Source organism: Mauremys mutica, chromosome 12, assembly GCF_020497125.1.
Source record: "Mauremys mutica isolate MM-2020 ecotype Southern chromosome 12, ASM2049712v1, whole genome shotgun sequence".
Classification (NCBI taxonomy): Eukaryota; Metazoa; Chordata; order Testudines; family Geoemydidae; genus Mauremys; species Mauremys mutica.
The window spans coordinates 46,395,051-46,414,575 of NC_059083.1; the positions used below are offsets into that span (position 1 = coordinate 46,395,051).

At 52.3% G+C, this 19,525-nt stretch overlaps 2 protein-coding genes across 4 annotated transcripts; one reads left to right on the forward strand and one right to left on the reverse strand.

The window, feature by feature from the left end:
- Nucleotides 1-459: 459 nt before the first annotated feature.
- LOC123345900 lies at nucleotides 460-5,470 on the reverse strand. The gene is made up of 4 exons (XM_044982960.1): nucleotides 4,938-5,470; nucleotides 4,159-4,254; nucleotides 1,889-2,439; nucleotides 460-1,006 (listed from the first exon to the last, which is right to left on the reverse strand). The coding sequence occupies exons 3-4, from the start codon at nucleotides 2,409-2,411 to the stop codon at nucleotides 555-557; spliced, it is 975 nt and encodes a 324-aa protein (XP_044838895.1). The 5' UTR covers nucleotides 2,412-2,439; nucleotides 4,159-4,254; nucleotides 4,938-5,470; the 3' UTR covers nucleotides 460-554.
- On the forward strand, nucleotides 5,245-18,807 carry LOC123345897 (zinc finger protein RFP-like). 3 transcript variants are annotated; one of them, XM_044982956.1, is made up of 8 exons: nucleotides 5,245-5,368; nucleotides 7,619-8,041; nucleotides 11,129-11,224; nucleotides 12,182-12,412; nucleotides 14,302-14,324; nucleotides 15,994-16,109; nucleotides 16,796-16,828; nucleotides 17,519-18,807. In XM_044982956.1, the coding sequence occupies exons 1-8, from the start codon at nucleotides 5,291-5,293 to the stop codon at nucleotides 18,022-18,024; spliced, it is 1,506 nt and encodes a 501-aa protein (XP_044838891.1). In that variant the 5' UTR covers nucleotides 5,245-5,290; the 3' UTR covers nucleotides 18,025-18,807. The 3 variants fall into 3 exon arrangements, with proteins under 3 accessions (XP_044838891.1, XP_044838892.1, XP_044838893.1); XM_044982957.1 differs by having other exon boundaries at nucleotides 5,251-5,376; XM_044982958.1 differs by lacking the exon at nucleotides 5,245-5,368 and adding an exon at nucleotides 5,369-5,498.
- Nucleotides 18,808-19,525: the final 718 nt, after the last annotated feature.

Sequence of the window (19,525 nt, forward strand, 5' to 3'; positions counted from 1 at the left end):
CTTTGACGGCTGCATGTGTAGTAATGTAACCTTGGAAATACACCTCTTACTTTGCTCTGAAAATGACTCCTAGCCCCCACCTGCTGCAACCACTAGAGCCCCCTCCCTTGCTACAGCTGGGGAGACCACCCCACACTCCACTCAGCCCCTGACCCCTCCAAAGGCACTGCCAGTGACGGGGGAAACGATGCCCGGGGAATGGGCTGAGACCCTACAATACATACCTCACAGGGGCCACTCCAGTGGCTGTTGTGGGTGTGGGGAGTGTGGGCCAATGCTTAGAGCAAGAAGGGGATAGGAGCCAGGACTCCCGGGTTCTATCTACAGGTCCGGCTCTGTGTGACCTCATTCACCCGCCTTGAGTGCCTCAGTTTCCCTCCCCCCTTCACTTCAAAGTCATAAAGATGGTTTCGTTTTCAAGAAATGGACTTTTATTTCACACAGAAACAGAAATACGTGCCACGGAGGTAAAACCTGGAAACCCCAGGGGAATATACAACTGGGAGGGGGAATGCACATTCACCTTCTATTTAAAAGCGCAGGAGCCTGGCCTGTCACACGTCAGTGAACGGGCGGCTGGGATTCCACGCACCCTCCCCGGGGACTGAGCAGAAGGGATACTGCATCGGGTCCCTCCGCCAAGTGGAATGTGTGCGAGGAGGGGAGGGGAAGTAGGGCGATGTTAGAGTGTTGTTCTGGAGGGGCCGCAGAGGGAGTTGAGACTTAAAGTATCGCTCCTGAAGGTCAAGCAGACGCCTCAAAATGTCTGTTTGTTCCTTCAGAATCCCCAGCACCTCCTGCTGCATGCAACGCTCAGTCTCCTTGGCTTGCGCCCTGCTCATAACGGCCATTGTTTCCGAGACGGCGGTCCTTGGCTCGGTGTGCGCCCTCCCAGAGGCGTTCATTGTCTCATGCGGCACGTCATCACGTGTTCTCTTTGGCCTTCGTCTTATCTGGAAGAGCCCCGCCGATGGCGTGGAGGGAGAGCCCCAGGCCGCGCTCCTGGCTGTAAAAGCACAAAGGAACCATTGTCAGCGCAGAGCCAGGGTCCAGGGCAGACTTCCTGCATAAAAATCACCCCCTTGAATCCCCGCAAATGTACAGCAGAACATTTGCATTTCTGCAAGGTGTTCATTGGACCAGTTTGCTGTCTTAGCCATGAGGAGTACGGCCCAGGGACAGGGACGTTGGGGCTTCTGCAGAAGTGGGGGTGGGGGAACACAGACCCCTGCCACCCAAATTACAGCCATGTTCAACAGCGGGTGGCCATGCCCCCTCCCGCCCCGATTCTGGCACCCCTTCCCCATTGTGCCCCCGGGTTCTGGCGCCCCTGTCCGGTGATGGGGGTAGGGGCAAGCTATCACAAGGCAGCAGGGGGTGGGGGGAAGAGGAGGGAGAGAAGGGAAACCGGCACTAGTGTTTGCGGTTTGAGCAATTGAAATGACTACTAGCACTATCTCCCACAGGTGACCCTAGCTGATACCACCCTCCTGAGGGTAACAGAGGCGGAAAGGGGACAGTTGCTGCATGCGTTCAGGTACGGACCGGGTCCGTATGCTGCTATCCTGTGTACTGAGATGACGCCTGCCGAATCAATACTGGAGTGGCGCAGGAAAGTGTCCTACCGTGGTGGAAGAAATAAGGCAGCCCTCCCCAGAAACCTTCAACGGATTGCAGACTACCTCCAGGAAAGTTTCCTGAAGATCTCTGTGGAGGATTCCTGGGACATCCCCGTGTACATAAACAATCTCTTTCGCAGGGCACCTTCTGCCTAGCTGGTCCGGGCACTGAGAAGCAGAGAGCCATTCTACCTCCACCGATTATTTCAATAAAAAATAGCAAAGAAGAACATGTGTCCCCACAATATTAATGCTAAGTGCGTACTCACCAGAGGTACCCTCCCCAGCATCACGGTCAGCCATGCTGCAGTGCTGCAACTGGCTGGACTGCTCCGGGGTTACAAACAGCTCCTGTCTCCCTGGGACAACGGATCCCCCGCTCGCCTGTCTCCCATTCGTCTCCTCCTCTTCCTCATCCAGCAGCTCCAACTCACCACTGCCCTGGGACTCTGACTCCTCCGAAGACTCCTTCTTGGGGGTGGGGTCATTGCAGAGGATAGCATGCAGCTCTTTGTAAAACGGGCACGTCTGCAGTGCTGCACCAGAGTGACCGTTCGCCTCCCTTGCCTTCTGGTACGCGAGCCGCAGCTCCTTTGCTTTCACGCGACACTGCAGCAGGTCCCTCTGGTAGCCCTTCTCCACCATGCCCTGAGAGATCTTCTCATAGACCTCTGCATTTCTACGGCTGGACTGGAGCTGTGCCTGCACAGCCTCCTCTCCCCACAGGCCAAGGAGATCCAACATCTCCTGCCTACTCCAGGCAGGAGAGCGTTTGGCGCGTGGACCCCGCATGCTCAGCTGGGTGGGCGAGCTCTCCACGCTAAACAAACAAGACATGGGAAATTCCTTTAACAGGGGAGGGGTACCTGTGTACCCGGCTGCAGGGCGGCGGAGTTAAGAACGCTGACCGGCGCGGTCACCACGGAGCATTGTGGGACAACTCCCAGAGGCCACTTAAGCCGCCGTAAGCAATCCCTGCATCGACTTCATTAAGCGCTATGCGTCTCGCGGAGGCAGGGTAATAAAGTCGACGTAGCGGGCGAGTTACGTTGGCAGGAGGGACCTGGTTGTGTAGACGTGTACACAGTTAGGGCGACATAAGCTGCCTTACGTCGACCTAACTCTGTAGTGTAGGCCAGGCCACAGGCAGGAAGCTCAAGCCTGAAGCCGAGCCCAGCAGGCTGCCTGAGGAGTGTGTGATGGGGCTGGGAAGGGCTCAGGGAGCCTCTCTGATAGTCAGAGACTGACCATAATGCAGCCTTGGCCATGATCCCACTTCCTCATCGCTCTGGCCACCTCAGGGCTGGATTCACCTTGTGTGGGCCTGGCTCCAAACATATTTGTGGCCCCCCCTGGAGGCAATGGAGCATGGCACAGGGAGGTCAGTCCCCAGCGTGAGGGGCTAGCCAGGGGCAACGGGGCATGACATGGCAGGGGCGGCCCCTGCTCCGCCCAGCCCAGTGCAAGGGCCCTATTTACAAACTGGCAGGTGCCAGAGGCACACTGACCCGCAAGGCCCTGTGCTTCCAGCGTGCCCCTTTCCCTCGGGGGTGGGCCCATGCCGTGCCCATAGCACCTCCCTCCAAATATCCCCGCCAACTCCCTATGCCAAGAGCCCCCCTGGATCTGCTTTGCCCAGCACCCCCCCCAAGGTCCCCATCACAAATGCACAGCACCCTGCCCAGCGCCCTCCCTTCCCACAGCCACCCAGCACCCCACACAGAACCCCCACTCCCTAGTGCCTCAACAAACACAGATCTTCAGACCCCCCCCCAGATTCCCCACAGACCCACTCCCCCATGCCCTGCCTCCCAGCGCACTCACCGGCCCAGCTGGGAGGCGACTGTGTCTGCCAGGCTGAGCTGGCAGCACAGCCAGGGCTGGTCCCAGGGCCGGGAATCGCTTAGGCTTCTCCGGCCGGGCTCCCTCAGGACCCACTAGCCTGGAGGGGCCCAGCCAAGCCCCACACACGGTCATCCCCCCACAACTGTCCGAGACTGGCCAGGCTTCTGCACCAGTCCCAGGCGGCTCAGCTCCAGGGAGACAGGTGGGGCCCCACAGGTGGTGGGTAGCAGACTGCCCGGAGCCGGAGGTGCACTGCGGTCAGGCCAGGGGGCTCAGAGGAGCTGGCGGGCAGGGCCATGGGGTGGAGAGGAGCCCTGAGCCGGCTGAGAAGAGCAAGTGATGGGTGGGGTGGGAGCCAGCAGGCTGGCAGGGTCTCGGGGCGCAGTGCAAGCAGAGCAGGCCGGGGCACCTTCTGAGCTTGGGCCCGGCTCCATGGTGCCACTGGAAATGCAGGACTGGCCACCTGCTGCTGGATTTGATCAGCGTCTGCCCTGCCCCAGGGCTGGGGCTGAGGAATCTGCCCCAGCCCCAGAGCCAGGCAAGGAGCCTCAGTCCCACTCCAGCCCACAGAGGGGAACAGAGACAGACACGCAGGATCCCCAACCAGCAGCACACGGCCCCAGAGAGACGCACAAACCTCCCACACTGACATTCATCCCCACGGCCTTGCTCGGTAACAACACTGGGCACCTACCAGGTACTCTGGGCTTCTCCTTTCTCTGGTCAGTTTCAATCCCAGGAGCTTTTCTCTCTCTTCCTTCAGAGCCTGCAGTCGGGTCTGGAATTGTTCCTGGGCACAGGGACATGGGAGGTGCGGGGGGATGGTGGTGCAGGAGAGGGTGTTAATTTTTTTTCTTTTGGAGCATGAGGATCAGTGATTCCCCCCCCCCCTGCCAACAATAGCGCTGCTGCATGGATTTAGCTTTCCAGTTTATTTAACCCAGCAGCAGGCCGGGAGAGCACCCGCATGGCAACTCACACGCCAGACTATGGATGGTGCAGGAACTGGGGAAGAACCGCAGGTCACAGAGGAGACCTAGTTCATTTTAGGATTGCAAGCCGGGTCCAGGCCTCCAATGTACAAACCCTAGTGTAGCCCTGGCCTCTCAGCGTGCTTGGTAGAGATCTCTTTCCTATAACTCTGCTCCCACATTGCTGACTGCTAGTAAAACAGAGGGAGGCAGGTTTGCTCCAAAAATTCATCATCAATTATTCCTAAAGTTGAGGGCCAAGATCAGTAACTTAACCTAATGATCCTGATAAGATCATTGTAATTAACAAATAACAACCAATAATGTGGCAGAAAATATGGAGTCCAGTGAAAGGAACCCCAACATCCAAACATCTGGAAATTCACAAGTAAGGTGCCAGACTCCATGAAGTCTGTCTGAACTGCTGAGCTTTGGCCTCTGAAATCTAGGTTTGGAAAAAAGCCACCGGTACAAATATTGTTGGTGGGCAAATATTTCCTACCTTGTCCTCCTGGGCAGACTCCTCTGTGAGATCCTGGCTCAGAGCCTTGGCTCTATCGCACACCACACAGATGGGGGTTTGGTCCACTTCACAGAAGAGATTCAGGGCCTCCTGGTGTGTCTCACACACTCACTCGTCCTGAGCCTTTGGCCGCCTGGAAACTCAACCCTCTGGCTAGTTCGATAACTCTCGCCAGTTCCCTGCTGGGCTGCAGGTTTCTCTGCTGGGCAGTTTCTCCACACGGGGGGCAGGAAAAGTTTGTATTTAATTCCCCCCAGCACTGGCTGATGCAGGCCCGGCAGACGTTGTGCCCGCAGTGGATAGTCACCGGCTCTTGGAAACACTCCAGGCAGATGGGACAAGAAGCTTCCTCCCGGAGCCTTTCTGCAGTGCAGGGCTCTCTGCAGGCAATGGATCCCGGCCGGAAAGGGGTAACAAAGTTAGTTTGAATTTTCAGCAGTCTGGCAGAGGAACACAGGGTGGAATTGGGTGTTTCCCTTCCTGGATTTGTCTCATTGGCTGAGCCGCGTCTGTGACTTGTCCCAGCCCCTGGGAGATCTGGTGAGAAATGTGATCCTGTGTGTGCTGGGGACAGTGTTAAACTCAGGTTAATAGGACATTTACACTGGAAATAAAGTCAGACAGAGAGATTTTTGTTCCCTTAGGGGAAAACAGACTTTAAAGTGACTTTAAAGTCCCTCTTTGAAAAAAATAAATACATTGAATTCACAAAAAGAACAGGAGTACTTGTGGCACCTTAAAGACTAACAAATTTATTTTAGCATGAGCTTTCGTGAGCTGCAGCTCACTTCTTCGGATGCATAGAATGGAACACACAGTCAGGGGATATTTATACATACAGAGAACATGAAAAGGTGGAAGTATGCATACCAACAGGCAGAGTCTAATCAATTGAGATGAGCTATCGTTTATTTGACTCCCAAATCACCACATGAGAACAGCCATAGTGGTTCAGACAAAGTCCATTAAGCCCCGTGTCCTTCTGACAGTGGTAGGGTGACCACGTGTCTGGTTTTTGATTGGAACACCCGATCGAAAATGGATCCTGGCAGCTCCAGTCAGTGGTGCTGACCAGGATGTTTACTGTCCAGCTGGCGGCGTCACACAGCAGGGCTGGCAAGGCTCCCGGCTAGCCTCCATGACGTGTGGCTCCTGGGAAGCAGCTGGAATGTCCTCACTCCGGCTCCTACGCATAGGGGCAGCCAGGGGGCTCCGCACGTTGCCCCCTGCCCCAAGCACCGCCCTCCCACACTTCGAGCCAGAGCCCCTTCCTGCCCCCCAAATCCCTCATCCCCAGCCCCACATCAGAGCCTGGCACTCCCAGCCAGAGCCCTTATCCCCCGCCTCCCAACCCCCTGCCCCAGCCCAGAGCCCCCTCGTGCACCCTGAACCCCTCATTTCTGTCCCCACCCTGGAGCCCACACCCCCAGCCGGACCCTGCACTCCAGCCCCCAGAGCCAGCCCGGTGAAAATGAGCAAGTGAGTGAAGGTGGGGAGAGCTAGTGACTGGGGGTGGGGGATGGAGTGAGGGGGGTGCGAGGCCCCAGAGAAGGGGCGAGGCATGGGTAGGGTCTTGGAGGAGGGGCAGGGCAGGGGTGGGGCAAGGGTGTTCAGTTTTGTGCTAGTAGAAAGTTGGCAACCCTAGACAGTGGCCGATGCCAGGTGCCTCAGAGGGAATGAACAGAACAGGTGATCATCACGTCATGTGAGCCATCCCCTGTTGCTCATTCCCAGCTTCCGGCAAACCTGGCTGACTGTGAGCCATTTAATCAGCACGGAGGCAGGAATCTCCTGGTTTCCATACAGGGCGCAGCAGGAGGCATGGGGCAGGATGGTCCGGGAGATCAGAGGCTGCTAGGAGCGAGCAGGCTCCAGCAGAGGGGCTGGGAGTACAGGTGTGTTTGCACCACACTGTGGCCTGGCTGCGGCTGGCCTGGCTTCGCTGACGCGGGTTTGCAGGGCTTTAAAATATCAGTGTGGACATTGGGGCTCCCCTGTGGCTCCCCACAGCTTCCTGCACAGTTCTTACCATGGCCCGGCTGAGGCTCCAAGGCCCTGCTTCAGGCACAAGATTCTGGCTGATGCATCTTTTCCAATGGTCCACTAGACCCTTCCTTTCTGCTTTCAGGAAGAGTGGCTGGCAGAATATGGATCATATCATACATTCAGGGCTTTGGAGAGGAGCCCAGAGCTGGAGCGCGGAGCAGCTCCGGAGCAATGGAGCTGCAGGTTTTTGCCTGGAGCTGGAGCGGAGCCGGAGCACAGCTCCAAAGCCCTGGATACATTAATACATTTAATACATGCTACATTATTCACATTATTTTATTTGTTATTCTAAATTATACAAAATACAAACATAACATCCTCCTACTACACGCTGCAGTGGCACAGTGTAGATGCGCCCTCAGCTGCCAGAACAGAATTTGACCAAGCTTCGTGGTGTTGTGTGTAGACCAGCCTCAGTCCTATTGACGTGGCTTGTCACACGGCAATTTCATACTGTGTCCTGCCCAGAGTGGGGGGGGATTTCCCCTCCCCAGGGACTGCAACTCCTCACAGCTCAGAAAATGAAGGAGCTTCAGCAAGGGAACCGCCCAGTTGCTGACCAAGGCTGAAGAGATTGTAAAGTGAAACTAACCTTTTCATTCTCCCCCTGGCAGGCAGCCATGGCAGCCCCGGATCCTGTGGAGTCTTTGCAAAAAGAAGTTTCTTGTTCCATCTGCCTGGATTATTTTACTGACCCGGTGTCTATCGATTGTGGGCACAACTTCTGCCGCGACTGCATCAGGCAGTGCTCGAAGAAATCGGAGGCCAAACTCTCCTGCCCTCAGTGCAGAGGCATAGCCCTGAAGAGGAAATTCAGGCCCAGCCGGGAGTTAGCAAATGTGGCCGAAATAGCCAAACAGCTGAGTTGCCAGGCTGCCCAAGGGGCAGGAAAGGAGAGGGTGTGTGAGACCCACCAGGAGGGTCTGAAACTGTTCTGTGAGGAGGATCAAACCCCCATCTGTCTGATCTGCAGAGAGTCACGGGCTCATCGCGCTCACACTGTGGCTCCCATAGAGGAAGCTATCCAGGATTACAAGGTAAGAAACTACGGTTTAGAGCCATTTTTGTACCAGCTTTTTCTTAAAACCTTGTTCTTTTCTCTATTTCAAAGGACACAGAGCGGGAGTCAGATAATCTCTCACGTGCACAAATCTGTAGAGGGAAGGTGACCACGCTGCTGTTAGATTAATAGAGGATATTGTGAAGGCCAAGACTATAACAGGGTTCAAAAAAGAACTAGATATGATCATGGAAGACAGGTCCATCAATGGCTATTAGCCAGGATAGGCAGGGATGGTGTCCCTAGCCTCTGTTTGCCAGAAGCTGGGAATGGGTGACAGGGGATGGATCACTTGATGATCACCTGTTCTGTTCATTCCCTCTGGGGCACGTGGCATTGGCCACTGTCAGTAGACAGGATACTGGGCTAGATGGACCTTTGGTCTGACCCAGTCTGGCCATTCTCGTATGGCCAGAAGGGACCAGTATGATCATTTTGTCTGCCTTCCCATATAAAACAGGCCAAAGAACTTTGCCCAATTACTCCTGGATTGAACCGAGTGACCTGCGTTTAGCTAAAGCACAACTTCCAGAGAGGCATGCAGTTTTGAACAGAAAACTTCAGGAGTTGGAGAAACTCTGCCACTTCCCTGGCTACCCACCCTCACTGTTAACATTTTGTGCCTTATTTGTCATTTGAAATGATCTGTCTTTAATTTCCAGCCATTTGTTCTTGTTGCATTATCACCCAATCTACTAGATTAAAGAGTCCTTTAGTACCTGGCATTTTCCCCCCCTTTGAAGGTATTTATGCACTAATCAAGTCACCTTTCAATAGTCATGATAAAATAATCAGACTGAAATCCGTAAATCTCTCGCTGAAATGGCTGGTCTACACTGAAAACTTACACTGACATAGCTACGTCTCTCAGGGATGTGAAAAATCCCCCTAGCCCTAGTGTAGACAGTGCTACCCCACTTCTTTGCTCAACCTAGCTACCGCCTCTTGGGGCGGTGAATTAACTACAACGGCCAGAGAACCTCTCCCATGGCTCTAGTGAGTGTCTACACTGAAGTGCTACAGCAGCCACTGTAGCGGTTCAAGTGCAGACATAGCCCTAAGTCGTTATTTCCAGCCCTTCGGTCGTTTTTGTGCCTCTTTCCTGCACCCTCTCTGATTTTTCATCGTTCTTTTAAAAATGTGGACCCTGGAAGGGGAGGTGGTATTCCAGGATCAGACTCACCATGAACATATACACAGGTAAAAAAAAAATACAAACTAGTCACGACTCCACTGTTAATATATCGAGGGATCATATCAGCCTCTGCATCACAGTGGGAACACATGTCGAGCTGTTTGTCCACACTGACCTCTAAATCCTTTAAAGCAGTGGTCCCCAAACCTTTGAGGGTCATGCCCCCCCTTACCCTTGTCTGTGTCCCCCTGGCTCCTCCCCGAGCCAGGACCCAGAGCAGAGCTGCGGCTCTAGGCAGGGGAGCGAGGGCAGACAGGGGTAAGGGGGTTGAGGCTGGGGCCACAGCTGGGGGTGGGTCGGGGCTGGGCCAAGGCTGGGGGCAGGTGCGGGAGCGGATCCGCAGCTGAGCTGAGGTGGGGTCCAGCAGCCGGGCCCGCAGCCAGGTGTGGCTCTGCTCCTGGCCTCATCCCCCAGCCTCAGCCCTGGAGCTGCACCGAGGCTGGGATGGGCCAGGGACGCAGCTAAGGGCAGGACTGGAGCAGAGCTGGGGGTGGAGAGGGGCTTGGTGGTGGTCCCTCCCTGCCCTCTGTGGGGGTTGGCCCAGATCCCATTGCGCCCCCCCCCCACCGGACATTCCTCCACACCCCCCTAGGAGGGCATGCCCCACAGTTTGGGGGCCTCTGCATTACAGGGTCACTGCTTTCCAGGATACAGTCTCCCCTTCCGTAGGTCTGGCCTGCATTCCTTGCTCTTAGACATATAACTTGGAATTTGATTGTAAAATACACTTAACTTATCAAATGATCCAGATCACTCTATATTACTGCCCTATCTTCATCATTATCTACCACTCCACCAATCTGCACATCATCTGCACATGTTGTCAGCACTGATTTTATATTCACTTCCTGGTCATTGATAAAAATATTGAATAGTTTTAGGCCTTGCACCGATCCCTGCAGAACGCCCCAATTCATTGAGGGTTCCCTATTGAAAACTATTTTTTGAGGCAGGTCAGGCAGTCCTTAATCCATGTAACATGGGCTCTGTTGACACTGCATAGTGCTGATTGCGTTATCACCCCACATTCTGATTAAAAGTCAAATGCCTTCCAGAAGTGTAAGTATAGTACATCTGTACAGTCAACAATTAAACTTGTAAATCTCATTTAAAAAAATTGAATCAGGTTTGACGACCTGTTTTCCGTAAAACCATGTTGACTGGCATTAATTGTGTTCACATTGAATCCCATATCAGTTTTTCCAGCATTGTGCCTGGAATTGATAGGCTAACCAGCCTGAGATTACCCAGATCATCCGATTGCCCTTTTTGATTACTGGCATGACATTAGAACGCTTCCAGTCTTCTGGAATTTCCCTACCGTTCCAAGAGTTATTAATAATGAACACCAGCTAGCCGGAGATCTCCTCAGCCAGTTCCTTTGGAGTTAGTTATCTGGGAACGCTGATTTAAAAATGTTTATCCCTCCTAGATGTTTTCTAACATTCGCCTTGGTTGCAAATGGGCTGGGAAATACTTCATCATCCTCACATGTGGAATGGATCATCCTGCTTCTTCCCAAGCTCAGACCAGAAATATTAATGGACTTCTGCCTTTTCTGCATTGTTCTTAGCAGGTTTATCATGATCATGATGTAGTGATGTGCCTATACCATTGTTGGGGGGTTTGTTTTTTCTGATATGCTTAAAAAAACTCCTCCTTGTTGTCCTTAGCTATGCCAGTTGTGATTTCTTCCCCCCTAACGTCTCTGGCCTCCCTTATCAATTTTCCACACTTCATTACTTAAGATTGATTACTATCTACTTCCCCTTTCCCCCTTTTGTTATGTATTGTTCAAAGAAAATCAGTCACAGAAGAAAATAGCCCCCCTTCCCCAGTGAAATCTCATCCAGACCATTTCCCCCAAAGGAACAAATCCAGATGCAATTGCAGACTCTGAAAGAAGAGAGAAGAAAGCTCCTCGGGTTTAAAGTGACTGGAGAGAGGAGGAGCCAGGAATATCTGGTAGGTGCCTGTTGTTATTACCCAGCAGGGACAGGGACGTGGGTCTCTCTCTCACTGGGTCAGTCTCACTCTTTGACCAGTAGAGTGAACAATAAAAATCAAAAGATTCTCACGTTGCTAGATCAGCACCTAAAGCAAAACACACAGGGGTCACTGGGAAGAAGAACTCAAACAGCCACAAGCTAGGCTGCTCCCGATGGCTTGCACGGAGCTATCACCCTGGCAGTTACTTCACCGGAATGGCCCTGTGCCACAATAAAGCAGACTTGCTCCAAATGCAAAATCGGTGGCCACAAACTAGGGGTGGAAAGTGGGAGGTGCAAAGCACAGTTGAAAGCGGCGTTTCTCAAACTGGGAAGCCCAACCCAAAAGGGGGTTGCAAGACTATTGTGGGGGAGTTGCGAGGGCGGCGTCTGCTGGCCAGGCGCCCAGCTCTGAAGGCAGCAGTGCAGAAGTAAGCATGGCATGGAATGTGGGGGCTGGGTTGTCACAGCCTGAAGTATTTTCAAAGGGGGTCCCAGAAAAAAAGAGTTTGAGAACCTCTGGTCTAAACCCAGAGAGGATGGGCTGAGCAGGCAACGGGACAGAGCGAGACACTTTCTACTCCAGCGGACTAAATACAAGGAAGCAGGAGACAGATATTGCCTCAAAAGTATGAGCAACCATAGAAGGTTTCTCAGCCAAACATGATGAGGATAAATTGTGTGTGACCCTGGGAGGAAGGGAAGAGACATCAGCGATAGCAACTGGCCACTGACTCACGAGCTTCCTAACTCTGAAGAGCGTTAAGTGCTGGGAGAGGTTAACTGGGGTGGGTGTAGAATCCTTGACCTTGTAGGTTTTTAAGGACAATTAAAGTCACCGTCCTGTACATTCAGGGCCCAGTTATATGTCCCCTGAGTCTCTATGTTCGTGACCTGCCTTTCCTTTCCCTTCGTTTTAATCCGTTCATTACAGGAACAGACGAAAATCCAGAGGTGCAAGATTGTGTCTGAATTTGAGCAGCTGCGCCATCTACTGGAGGAACAAGAGCGGATCCTGCTGGCCCGGCTGGGAGAGGTGGAAAAGGAGATTGTGAACTGGCAGAATGGGAGTGTCGCTAAACTCTCGGAGGAGATTTCCCGTCTCAGTGAGCTGATCAGTGAGTTAGAGAAGAAGTATCAGCAGCCAGTGAGTGAATTCCTGCAGGTGAGACTTCCGTTCTAGGCAAGAACTGGAGCCTAGGAAACTCAGTGTCTGTCACTTTTGATGTATATTATCTTTGTTTTCCAATCACTTTTCATTGGGATTTGTTGTATTTCATTCAAATATGTTGATTTTTTTACTTTGCATTTTGTCATGGTGCTGAGATCCTGGGCGAGATGGGCAGCAGGGATAATAGGCCAGAGGAGGGTCTGCCTCCCCTGGTGCTGCCGCGGTTGCAGGGTTTGGCGGCAAAGTTTTTGCTTTATTATGCCCCATGCAGGTTCTGGGGCGGCTGAGGAGGTGGCTATTCAGCTTCCTGGGTTCCCCAGTAATCTCCCTGGACTCCAAAGGGATTGTCACTCAGCATTGCAACACCTGGCTTTTTGGCCCCTTGAAAATCACTGGCGCCCACAAAGCTGGGTTAGCCGCGGAGGCTCCCTGTGCAATGCACACTCGGCGGGGAGCTGCCTCAGCCAGCCAATGGGAGATGCTGATGAGAGGGATGTGTGCTAAGCCCGGAGTTAGAAGCCTAAACCTGGGATGCAGGGAGGCTCCTAGCTCTGCTTGGGAGCCACAAACGGGTCCCACTCTCCTCACTTAGGCATTTCTTGCGAGAAGGGCTTAGGCCAGGGGTTCTCAAACTTCATTGCTCTGCAACCCCCTGCTGACAACAAAAATTACTACATGATCCCAGGAGGCGGGACCAAAGCCCGACCCCTGCTGTCCTGGGGTGGGGGGTGGGGGCTGTAACCTGAGCCCCACCACCCAGGGCTGAAGCTGAAGCCTGAGCCTTACCACCGAGGGCTGAAGCTCTTGGGCTTTGGCCTCGGGCGGTGGGGCTCAGGCTTCGGCTTTGGCCCCAGGCCCCAGCAAGTAGTGCCAGCCCTGGAGACCCCATTAAAATGGGGTTGTGACCCACAGTTTGAGAATCACTGGTTTAGGCACCTGCTTAATGCCAGACAAAATGGCTGGGTGAGGGGATGAAGCAGGCTCTGCCCTCAGAAGCCTGTAGCCTAGCAGTTAGTGTACTTGTTTAGGCTGTGGGTGACCCTGGTTCCCATCCCGCTCTGATGAGCAGGGCGTCTGCCACCTGTTAGGTGAGTGTCTGCCCTAGGGGATGGACTGCAGTGGGTCTTGCTGGTTGAAGCTATTGTGCTTTATTTACATATTAATTAGACCAGAGACAGAATGAGAATCACCCTCCAGTACAGTGAGGCCTCTTCCCCTTCCTCCGGCCCCCTCCCTGGCTCTTGTGCTTACCCAATCGGCCCTATGGGAAAGCTAGGAATAGGAGCTGCTCTTCTCCCCTGGTTCATTGATCTCACAGAGGCTTGGACGTGACGTAGGTCCCCGGACACCGGACGCTGCCTGCCAGAAGCTTGGGGGACTTGTACAGTGAAAATGTAGGTGCAGTGTGAGTTTAGGGGCTGGTATCCTCATTTCACACACGAGGCGCGGAAAGATGAAGTAAAGTTTGCCAAGGCCACTGAGGAAGGAGCCGGGCCAGCAACTGAACCCGGATCTAAGTCTGCCCCAGGCCATTAAGCACAAGGGTAGTCACTCTGTGTTAGCCAATAAAGGTCTATTGGTTGTGTCAGCCGGGCACACCAGCAGCGCTGCGGCGTTCAGATCCTCATGTGGCCAGATCCCAACCCCTGGGGGTCTGCTCCACTCCAGAACTGATTGATCCATTCCTTATTTCATAATAACTGATTTGTGCTTAAAAGGGGCAGTGGCAGGAAGGTGCGAAATTAACACAGCACTGGTGCTCACCAAATAGAGCGGAGGGTCATGAGGATAAAATGCATGGAGAGGTGCAAAGACCCTTCCTTGTTCTTTCTGGTTGTTATTACTGTGGATCTGAGCTCTCTGTATCTCTCTCTCCCCTGTAGGACATCAGAAGCACCTTGAACAGGTACGTGGCTCCTTCTCCCTCCCACTTGACTGTGTGGGAAGCTCGCCCCAAAACTCAACAGCAAAGCACATGGGAGAGGGTAACAGTTCAGCTTCTCCTCTCCAGCTGGGGATGACTGGCTGATTCTGATTCCCGAAGGAAGCACGAGTCAATTTGATTATATAAACTAAGGGTACGTCTACACTACCCGCCACATCGGCGGGTAGTGATCGATCTATCGGGGATCGATGTATTGCGTCTCATCTCCCGGTCGACTCCGGAACTCCACCAGGGTGAGAGGTGGAAGCGGAGTCGACGGGGGAGAGGCAGCCGTCGATCCCGCGCCGTGAGGACACGAAGTCAGTAAATCTAAGTCGATCTAAGATACGTCAACTTCAGCTACGCTATTCTCGTAGCTGAAGTTGCGTATCTTAGATCGATCCCCCCTCCTCCCCCAGTGTAGACCAGGCCTAAGGGGCCATACTGCAGTCACGAGGTATGGTTTTCGCTCCTAGCTGGCCTACAGCTCACGTACTGAGAGCAACCAACCTTCATCGGCATGTGCTTTCGCACAGGCAGTATAAACCCACCCAGAACCTTGGGTCATTACTCACCTATGCTGAAGCATGTTCTGCCATGGCTTTACAGTCCGGTACCTGAGCTCGCTCAATGAAAGCTACCTTAGGTACGTTAACTGGCATTGCAATCACATCCCAGGATTGCAGTATAAGCCATACCCTGAATAAATAAAGCTCTGTCTCCCGAGCTCAGCCTGTGGGGCAGAGTCACCTTTGGTATAGCAATCTCCCACTGCTGAACAAACCCCCAGGGTAGATTCCATTTCTACTAGACTATAGAATTAGCCATCCTAGGGAAAGGACTCGTCTGTCATCTGAATGTGTCTATTGAGTAACTTGGATACCTGAGGGACTGACACGTCTGGCAGTGGGCTTTGGGTTGTTTCACCTCTGTGTCATGGGTGAGGACCCTGGCCAGATCAGACATGATCAGAAATCTTCCTCACCCGATGAGTCTTTGGGGAGTTGGGTTGGGGTTCTTAGTCCAGTTCTTGCTGGACACATTTGGTGGCAATGATATCCAAAAGACTGAGATGACTAAATGCCTTTCTATTTCCTTTTGGAGGAAGGGGGCCACAGAGAAATTAGTTGTCCAAGCTTGTGACAGAGGTAGCGTCCCAGCATGCCCCCCCTCCCCCTGGTGCAGAGTGGTGATGCCTCAGTTTCTCCACATGATCTTCAGCCAGCTTCCCCTGTAGAGGTGGCTTAGCTCTCCAGCCAAGACACTTGTTCAACCTCTTCCAGGGTAACAGAGTCCTCTGGTCAAAATCCAACAGAAACGCCAGACAAAAGAATCATCAGTCCAGCTGGGGTCTGCTTCCAACCTCCTTCCTAGCAGGCAGGCTCCTATCTGCAAGGGCCTGTCTCAACACCCAGAACCATGTGCCTAGGCTTCAGTCAAACCACTAATCCAGTACAGGCCCATTCTCTTGCCATGGGCTCTGGGCAGTTGCCATCCCCAGATAGCATTGATTTCAACTGGAGTTATGCACCTATCCCTAACCCTAACCCTAACCCTGGCTGCTTAGTACAGCAGAATTTACTGGCGTGAAAGTCACGTTACAAGCTGATAAAATGAAGACCAACCAATAAAAAAGCCTGTCTCCCTCCAGGTGCAAGGTGGGGGACTTCCAGCAGTCACTGGACATTTTTCCAGACGTGGAAAAGAAACTCAGCAATTTCTCTCAAAAAAATATTGTTCTGAAGGAGACACTGAGGAAATTCAAAGGTACCAAGGGGGTGGAAATCCAGATGTGTGTCTGTGACGGGGAGGATTTAGGCACTATGCAATTGGCTGCTAAGGGAAAGCCCAGCTAAATAACAGTAAAGAAATATTTCATCATCCCTGAATTAGGGATAAGGTTTGGAGAGGTGTCTATCATTGTGTTCTCATAGATGGATTTGTTTATCTATCAATTACTGAGGAGTGCGATATACTGGGGATGACATCAGTTCTACCTAGGGTGATCAGACAGCAAATATGAAAAATCGGGACAGGGGGTGGGGGGTAATAGGAAAAAGACCCAAAAATCGGGACTGTCCCTATAAAATCGGGACATCTGGTCACCCTAGTTCTACCTAACACAAAGGAATCAAATCATATCCTTGATTCTATTTTATTTCAAACTGCCTAGGAATGCACAGGAGGTGAAACTCACCTCTCTGCTGAGAGCCAATGGTCCATTGTCTCTCACTTGAATTGTATTATGGAGATTCAAGAGGTGCATAGATCTTGGCCTGGCCCTTCTGTAGGGGGATGAATTCACGCTCTGTCCACCTTAATTTCTCTCTGTCTGGATAGCTCTGTCCCATCCCCTCCATTTGTTTCCCATCATTAAAACCCTGTTAGACTGGTGAACTGCAGAAATCTTATCCTAAAGATAACACCATGACATGCCTCTCTTCTCTCTCTAGATTCTCTGCCATCTGAATTGGAGGTGGAATGGGGTGAGTGTCTGGAAAACAGCTGGAAAAGTGACTTGTGTCAGGGATATTTCCCTACTGAGAAGACCATGAGAGTTGTGGCTCAGGCTTTGCTTGCAGAAGAAGTTTCTGAGATCGGACAAAGTAGCTTCTTGGCAATGAAGGAGGAGGTTTACAGGAAAGGGGGAAGGCCTTTAGCACCCCAGTATTAGTAACTGCTGTTATCACATGGGAGTGAGAAGGGGGCTGCCGGACCATATGGAGACTGGCCAGCTCCCATCGCCACTGAAAAATGGCAAAACAGCTTTGCTAAAAATTGGAAAATTTGGAAGTTGTTTCAATTTCTTGTGTCTCCAAATTCCACCCTGCCCCTGGGCTGGGGAGAAGAGTCTTGAGTTGGTGCCTTTTCCATTCCCTGTGGGCTGGGGTGACCACCTGGGCTCTTTGATACAAACAAGAGGCCTCTGCTCTCATTTGGGGCCACTGATTCCAACCCTCCAGGGTCATTCCATGTACACTGTGGTTTGCGTTCTCTCTTCGGCTGCCTTCTGGCTGGGTACAGGACGTCTCTTCAGCAGGCAGCATGATTCTCTTGTCTCTCTCTACTGCTGGGAGTGTCCCAGCCAGGATGGGGCTGCTGGGGAGTGTGAGAAATGGTCCCAGCCTCCCACAGGGCCGAGCTGTGCCCCTAACGCTCTGATTCTCTCTCCCCAGCGAATGTGACTCTGGATCCGGACACAGCGAATCCCCACCTCGTTCTGACCGAGGATCGGAAAAGCGTGTGGTGGGAGGATACGCCTCAGGATCTGCCCAACAATCCCGAGAGATTTGATACGTACTGCTGCGTGCTGGGCCGGGAGGGATTTACCTCGGGAAGGAACGACTGGGAAGTACACCTGGGGCAGCAGGGATTCTGGACTGTCGGGATCGCCCGAGAATCTGTGTGGAGAAAGGGATGGATCAGTCTGGACCCTGCCCAGGGGATCTGGGCTGTAGGGCTCTGTGGGGGACAGTACCGGGCTTACCCTGACACCCTGCTTCCTCTGAGTAGAAGGCCTGGGAGGATCCGAGTTTCTCTGGACTACGAAAGGGGGCAGGTGGCTTTTTTTGATGTTGATAATGAAGACCCGATCTTCACTTTCCATCCTGCCTCTTTCAATGGGGAGCGAATCTTCCCTTTCTTCTGGGTCTGGGAATCACAGCTCACGCTGTGTCCCTGAGCTATGGGCTAGTCTATCCCAGTGTGGACCATGAACCGGGCTCCTCTGGCCTCTGATAAGCCCATCTCTATGATCCTGGAAACTGACGTGTATTTCTGAGGTGTCAAAATGAGAAAGAGAGTGAAGGGGTCGGGCTAGAGAAGCAAACCGCATGGCCTAGCCTGTGTGTCTTCATCCTCCGTTCTTGGGGAAGATTGTAGATGTCAGAAGGGTGAGCAAGTTAGAAATTCTATAGCAAGTTCTCTGGATTCTGTAGCCCCTGGGCAAAATTTCATGGGAACTCCAGCTAATTGTTTCCTATGGAGTATTTGACTTGAAGTGAAATGGGGTATTTTTTTTGGCACTGAATTGGGTTTATTTTACTCTGCTCCCACACGGTCAGTTTCCAGGCTCCCGTTCATGTGTTTATTGACATTGTTGGGAGAAGGAGAATCTGAAGGCTTTGGCTGCTGGTTAGTACTAATAGGGCCTTTAAGGACATTTGGGTCTGTGGATGTTTCTGCTTAAAGTGATTGGCAGTCAAAGGGTTAACAATGTTGACGAATGAAATCGCCCTCTTTAGGTTTCCGAGTTAAAGCCCGTTGACTTCAATGATGTACTCCACATTTTTCAAGGCTGTGTGGTAAGGATGGGTGAGCGACAACAAGATGGGTCCTGAAGGATGGACCTGGAAAGAGATGGAGAAAATTTTATGGACTTTTATAGTGTTAGTGTTTTAGCAAGTGGATTCTATGTCTTTATGATCCACCAGATGATTGTATTAAAGTGTCTTGATTGCTCCAATGGGCTTCCTGGTCTTTCCTGTTTAGTACACAATACGGTAGCACCTCAGAGTTACGAACACCAGAATTACAAAGTGATGGGTCAACCACACACCACATTTGGAACCGGCAGTACGCAGCCAAGCAGCAGCAGAGCTAACAAAAAAAAAATACAGTACAGTGCTGTGTTAAATGTAAACTACTAAAAAAAAATAAAGAGAAAGCAGCATTTTTCTTCTGCTTAGTAAAGTTTCAAAGCTGTGTCAAGTCAATGTTCAGTTGTAAACTTCTGAAAGAACCACCATAAAGTTTTGTTCGGCGTTACGAACATTTCAGAGTGATGAACAACCTCCGTTCCCGAGGGGTTTGGAATTCTGAGGTTCTACCAGAGAGAAATAAGCCAAGGAACCCTCAGAACTGTCTAACGGGTGCGGTGGTTGCTTTTTACTGACATGCCCATTGCCATGAGGGTGGGTCACTCCAGTGAAAGGGAATGGCAACGAAAAGAACTTTCTCACCTCTTTTTAGAAATGCCCACGCGTTTACTGGGCAATAGTCAAGTGTCTTCATGTGGTTCCTTCGGGATCTAAATGTCCAGTGATGGAGGCACGTCCGTCACTACATCTGGCTGGGGAGCTCAGCTCAGTGCGCGGACACTTCTCGAAACGCTTCCTGGACTTAAACAAGGTTCAGGGGCAGAGGCGCCGATTTTCTGAGTTCCCAGGGGGTGCTCGACCCCC

What these genes read in the sequence shown, in the direction of transcription:
- LOC123345900 (XM_044982960.1), bottom strand. Translation starts at nt 2,411, where the DNA reads ATGCGGGGTCCACGCGCCAAACGCTCTCCTGCCTGGAGTAGGCAGGAG. An exon ending in TGCTGGGGAGGGTACCTCTG is followed by an intron (nt 1,007 to 1,888) that starts GTGAGTACGCAC and finishes GTGCTTTTACAG; the next exon opens with CCAGGAGCGCGGCCTGGGGC.
- LOC123345897 (XM_044982956.1), top strand. Translation starts at nt 5,291, where the DNA reads ATGGGACAAGAAGCTTCCTCCCGGAGCCTTTCTGCAGTGCAGGGCTCT. An exon ending in TGGATCCCGGCCGGAAAGGG is followed by an intron (nt 5,369 to 7,618) that starts GTAACAAAGTTA and finishes TCCCCCTGGCAG; the next exon opens with GCAGCCATGGCAGCCCCGGA. An exon ending in AAGCTATCCAGGATTACAAG is followed by an intron (nt 8,042 to 11,128) that starts GTAAGAAACTAC and finishes TTTCCCCCAAAG; the next exon opens with GAACAAATCCAGATGCAATT.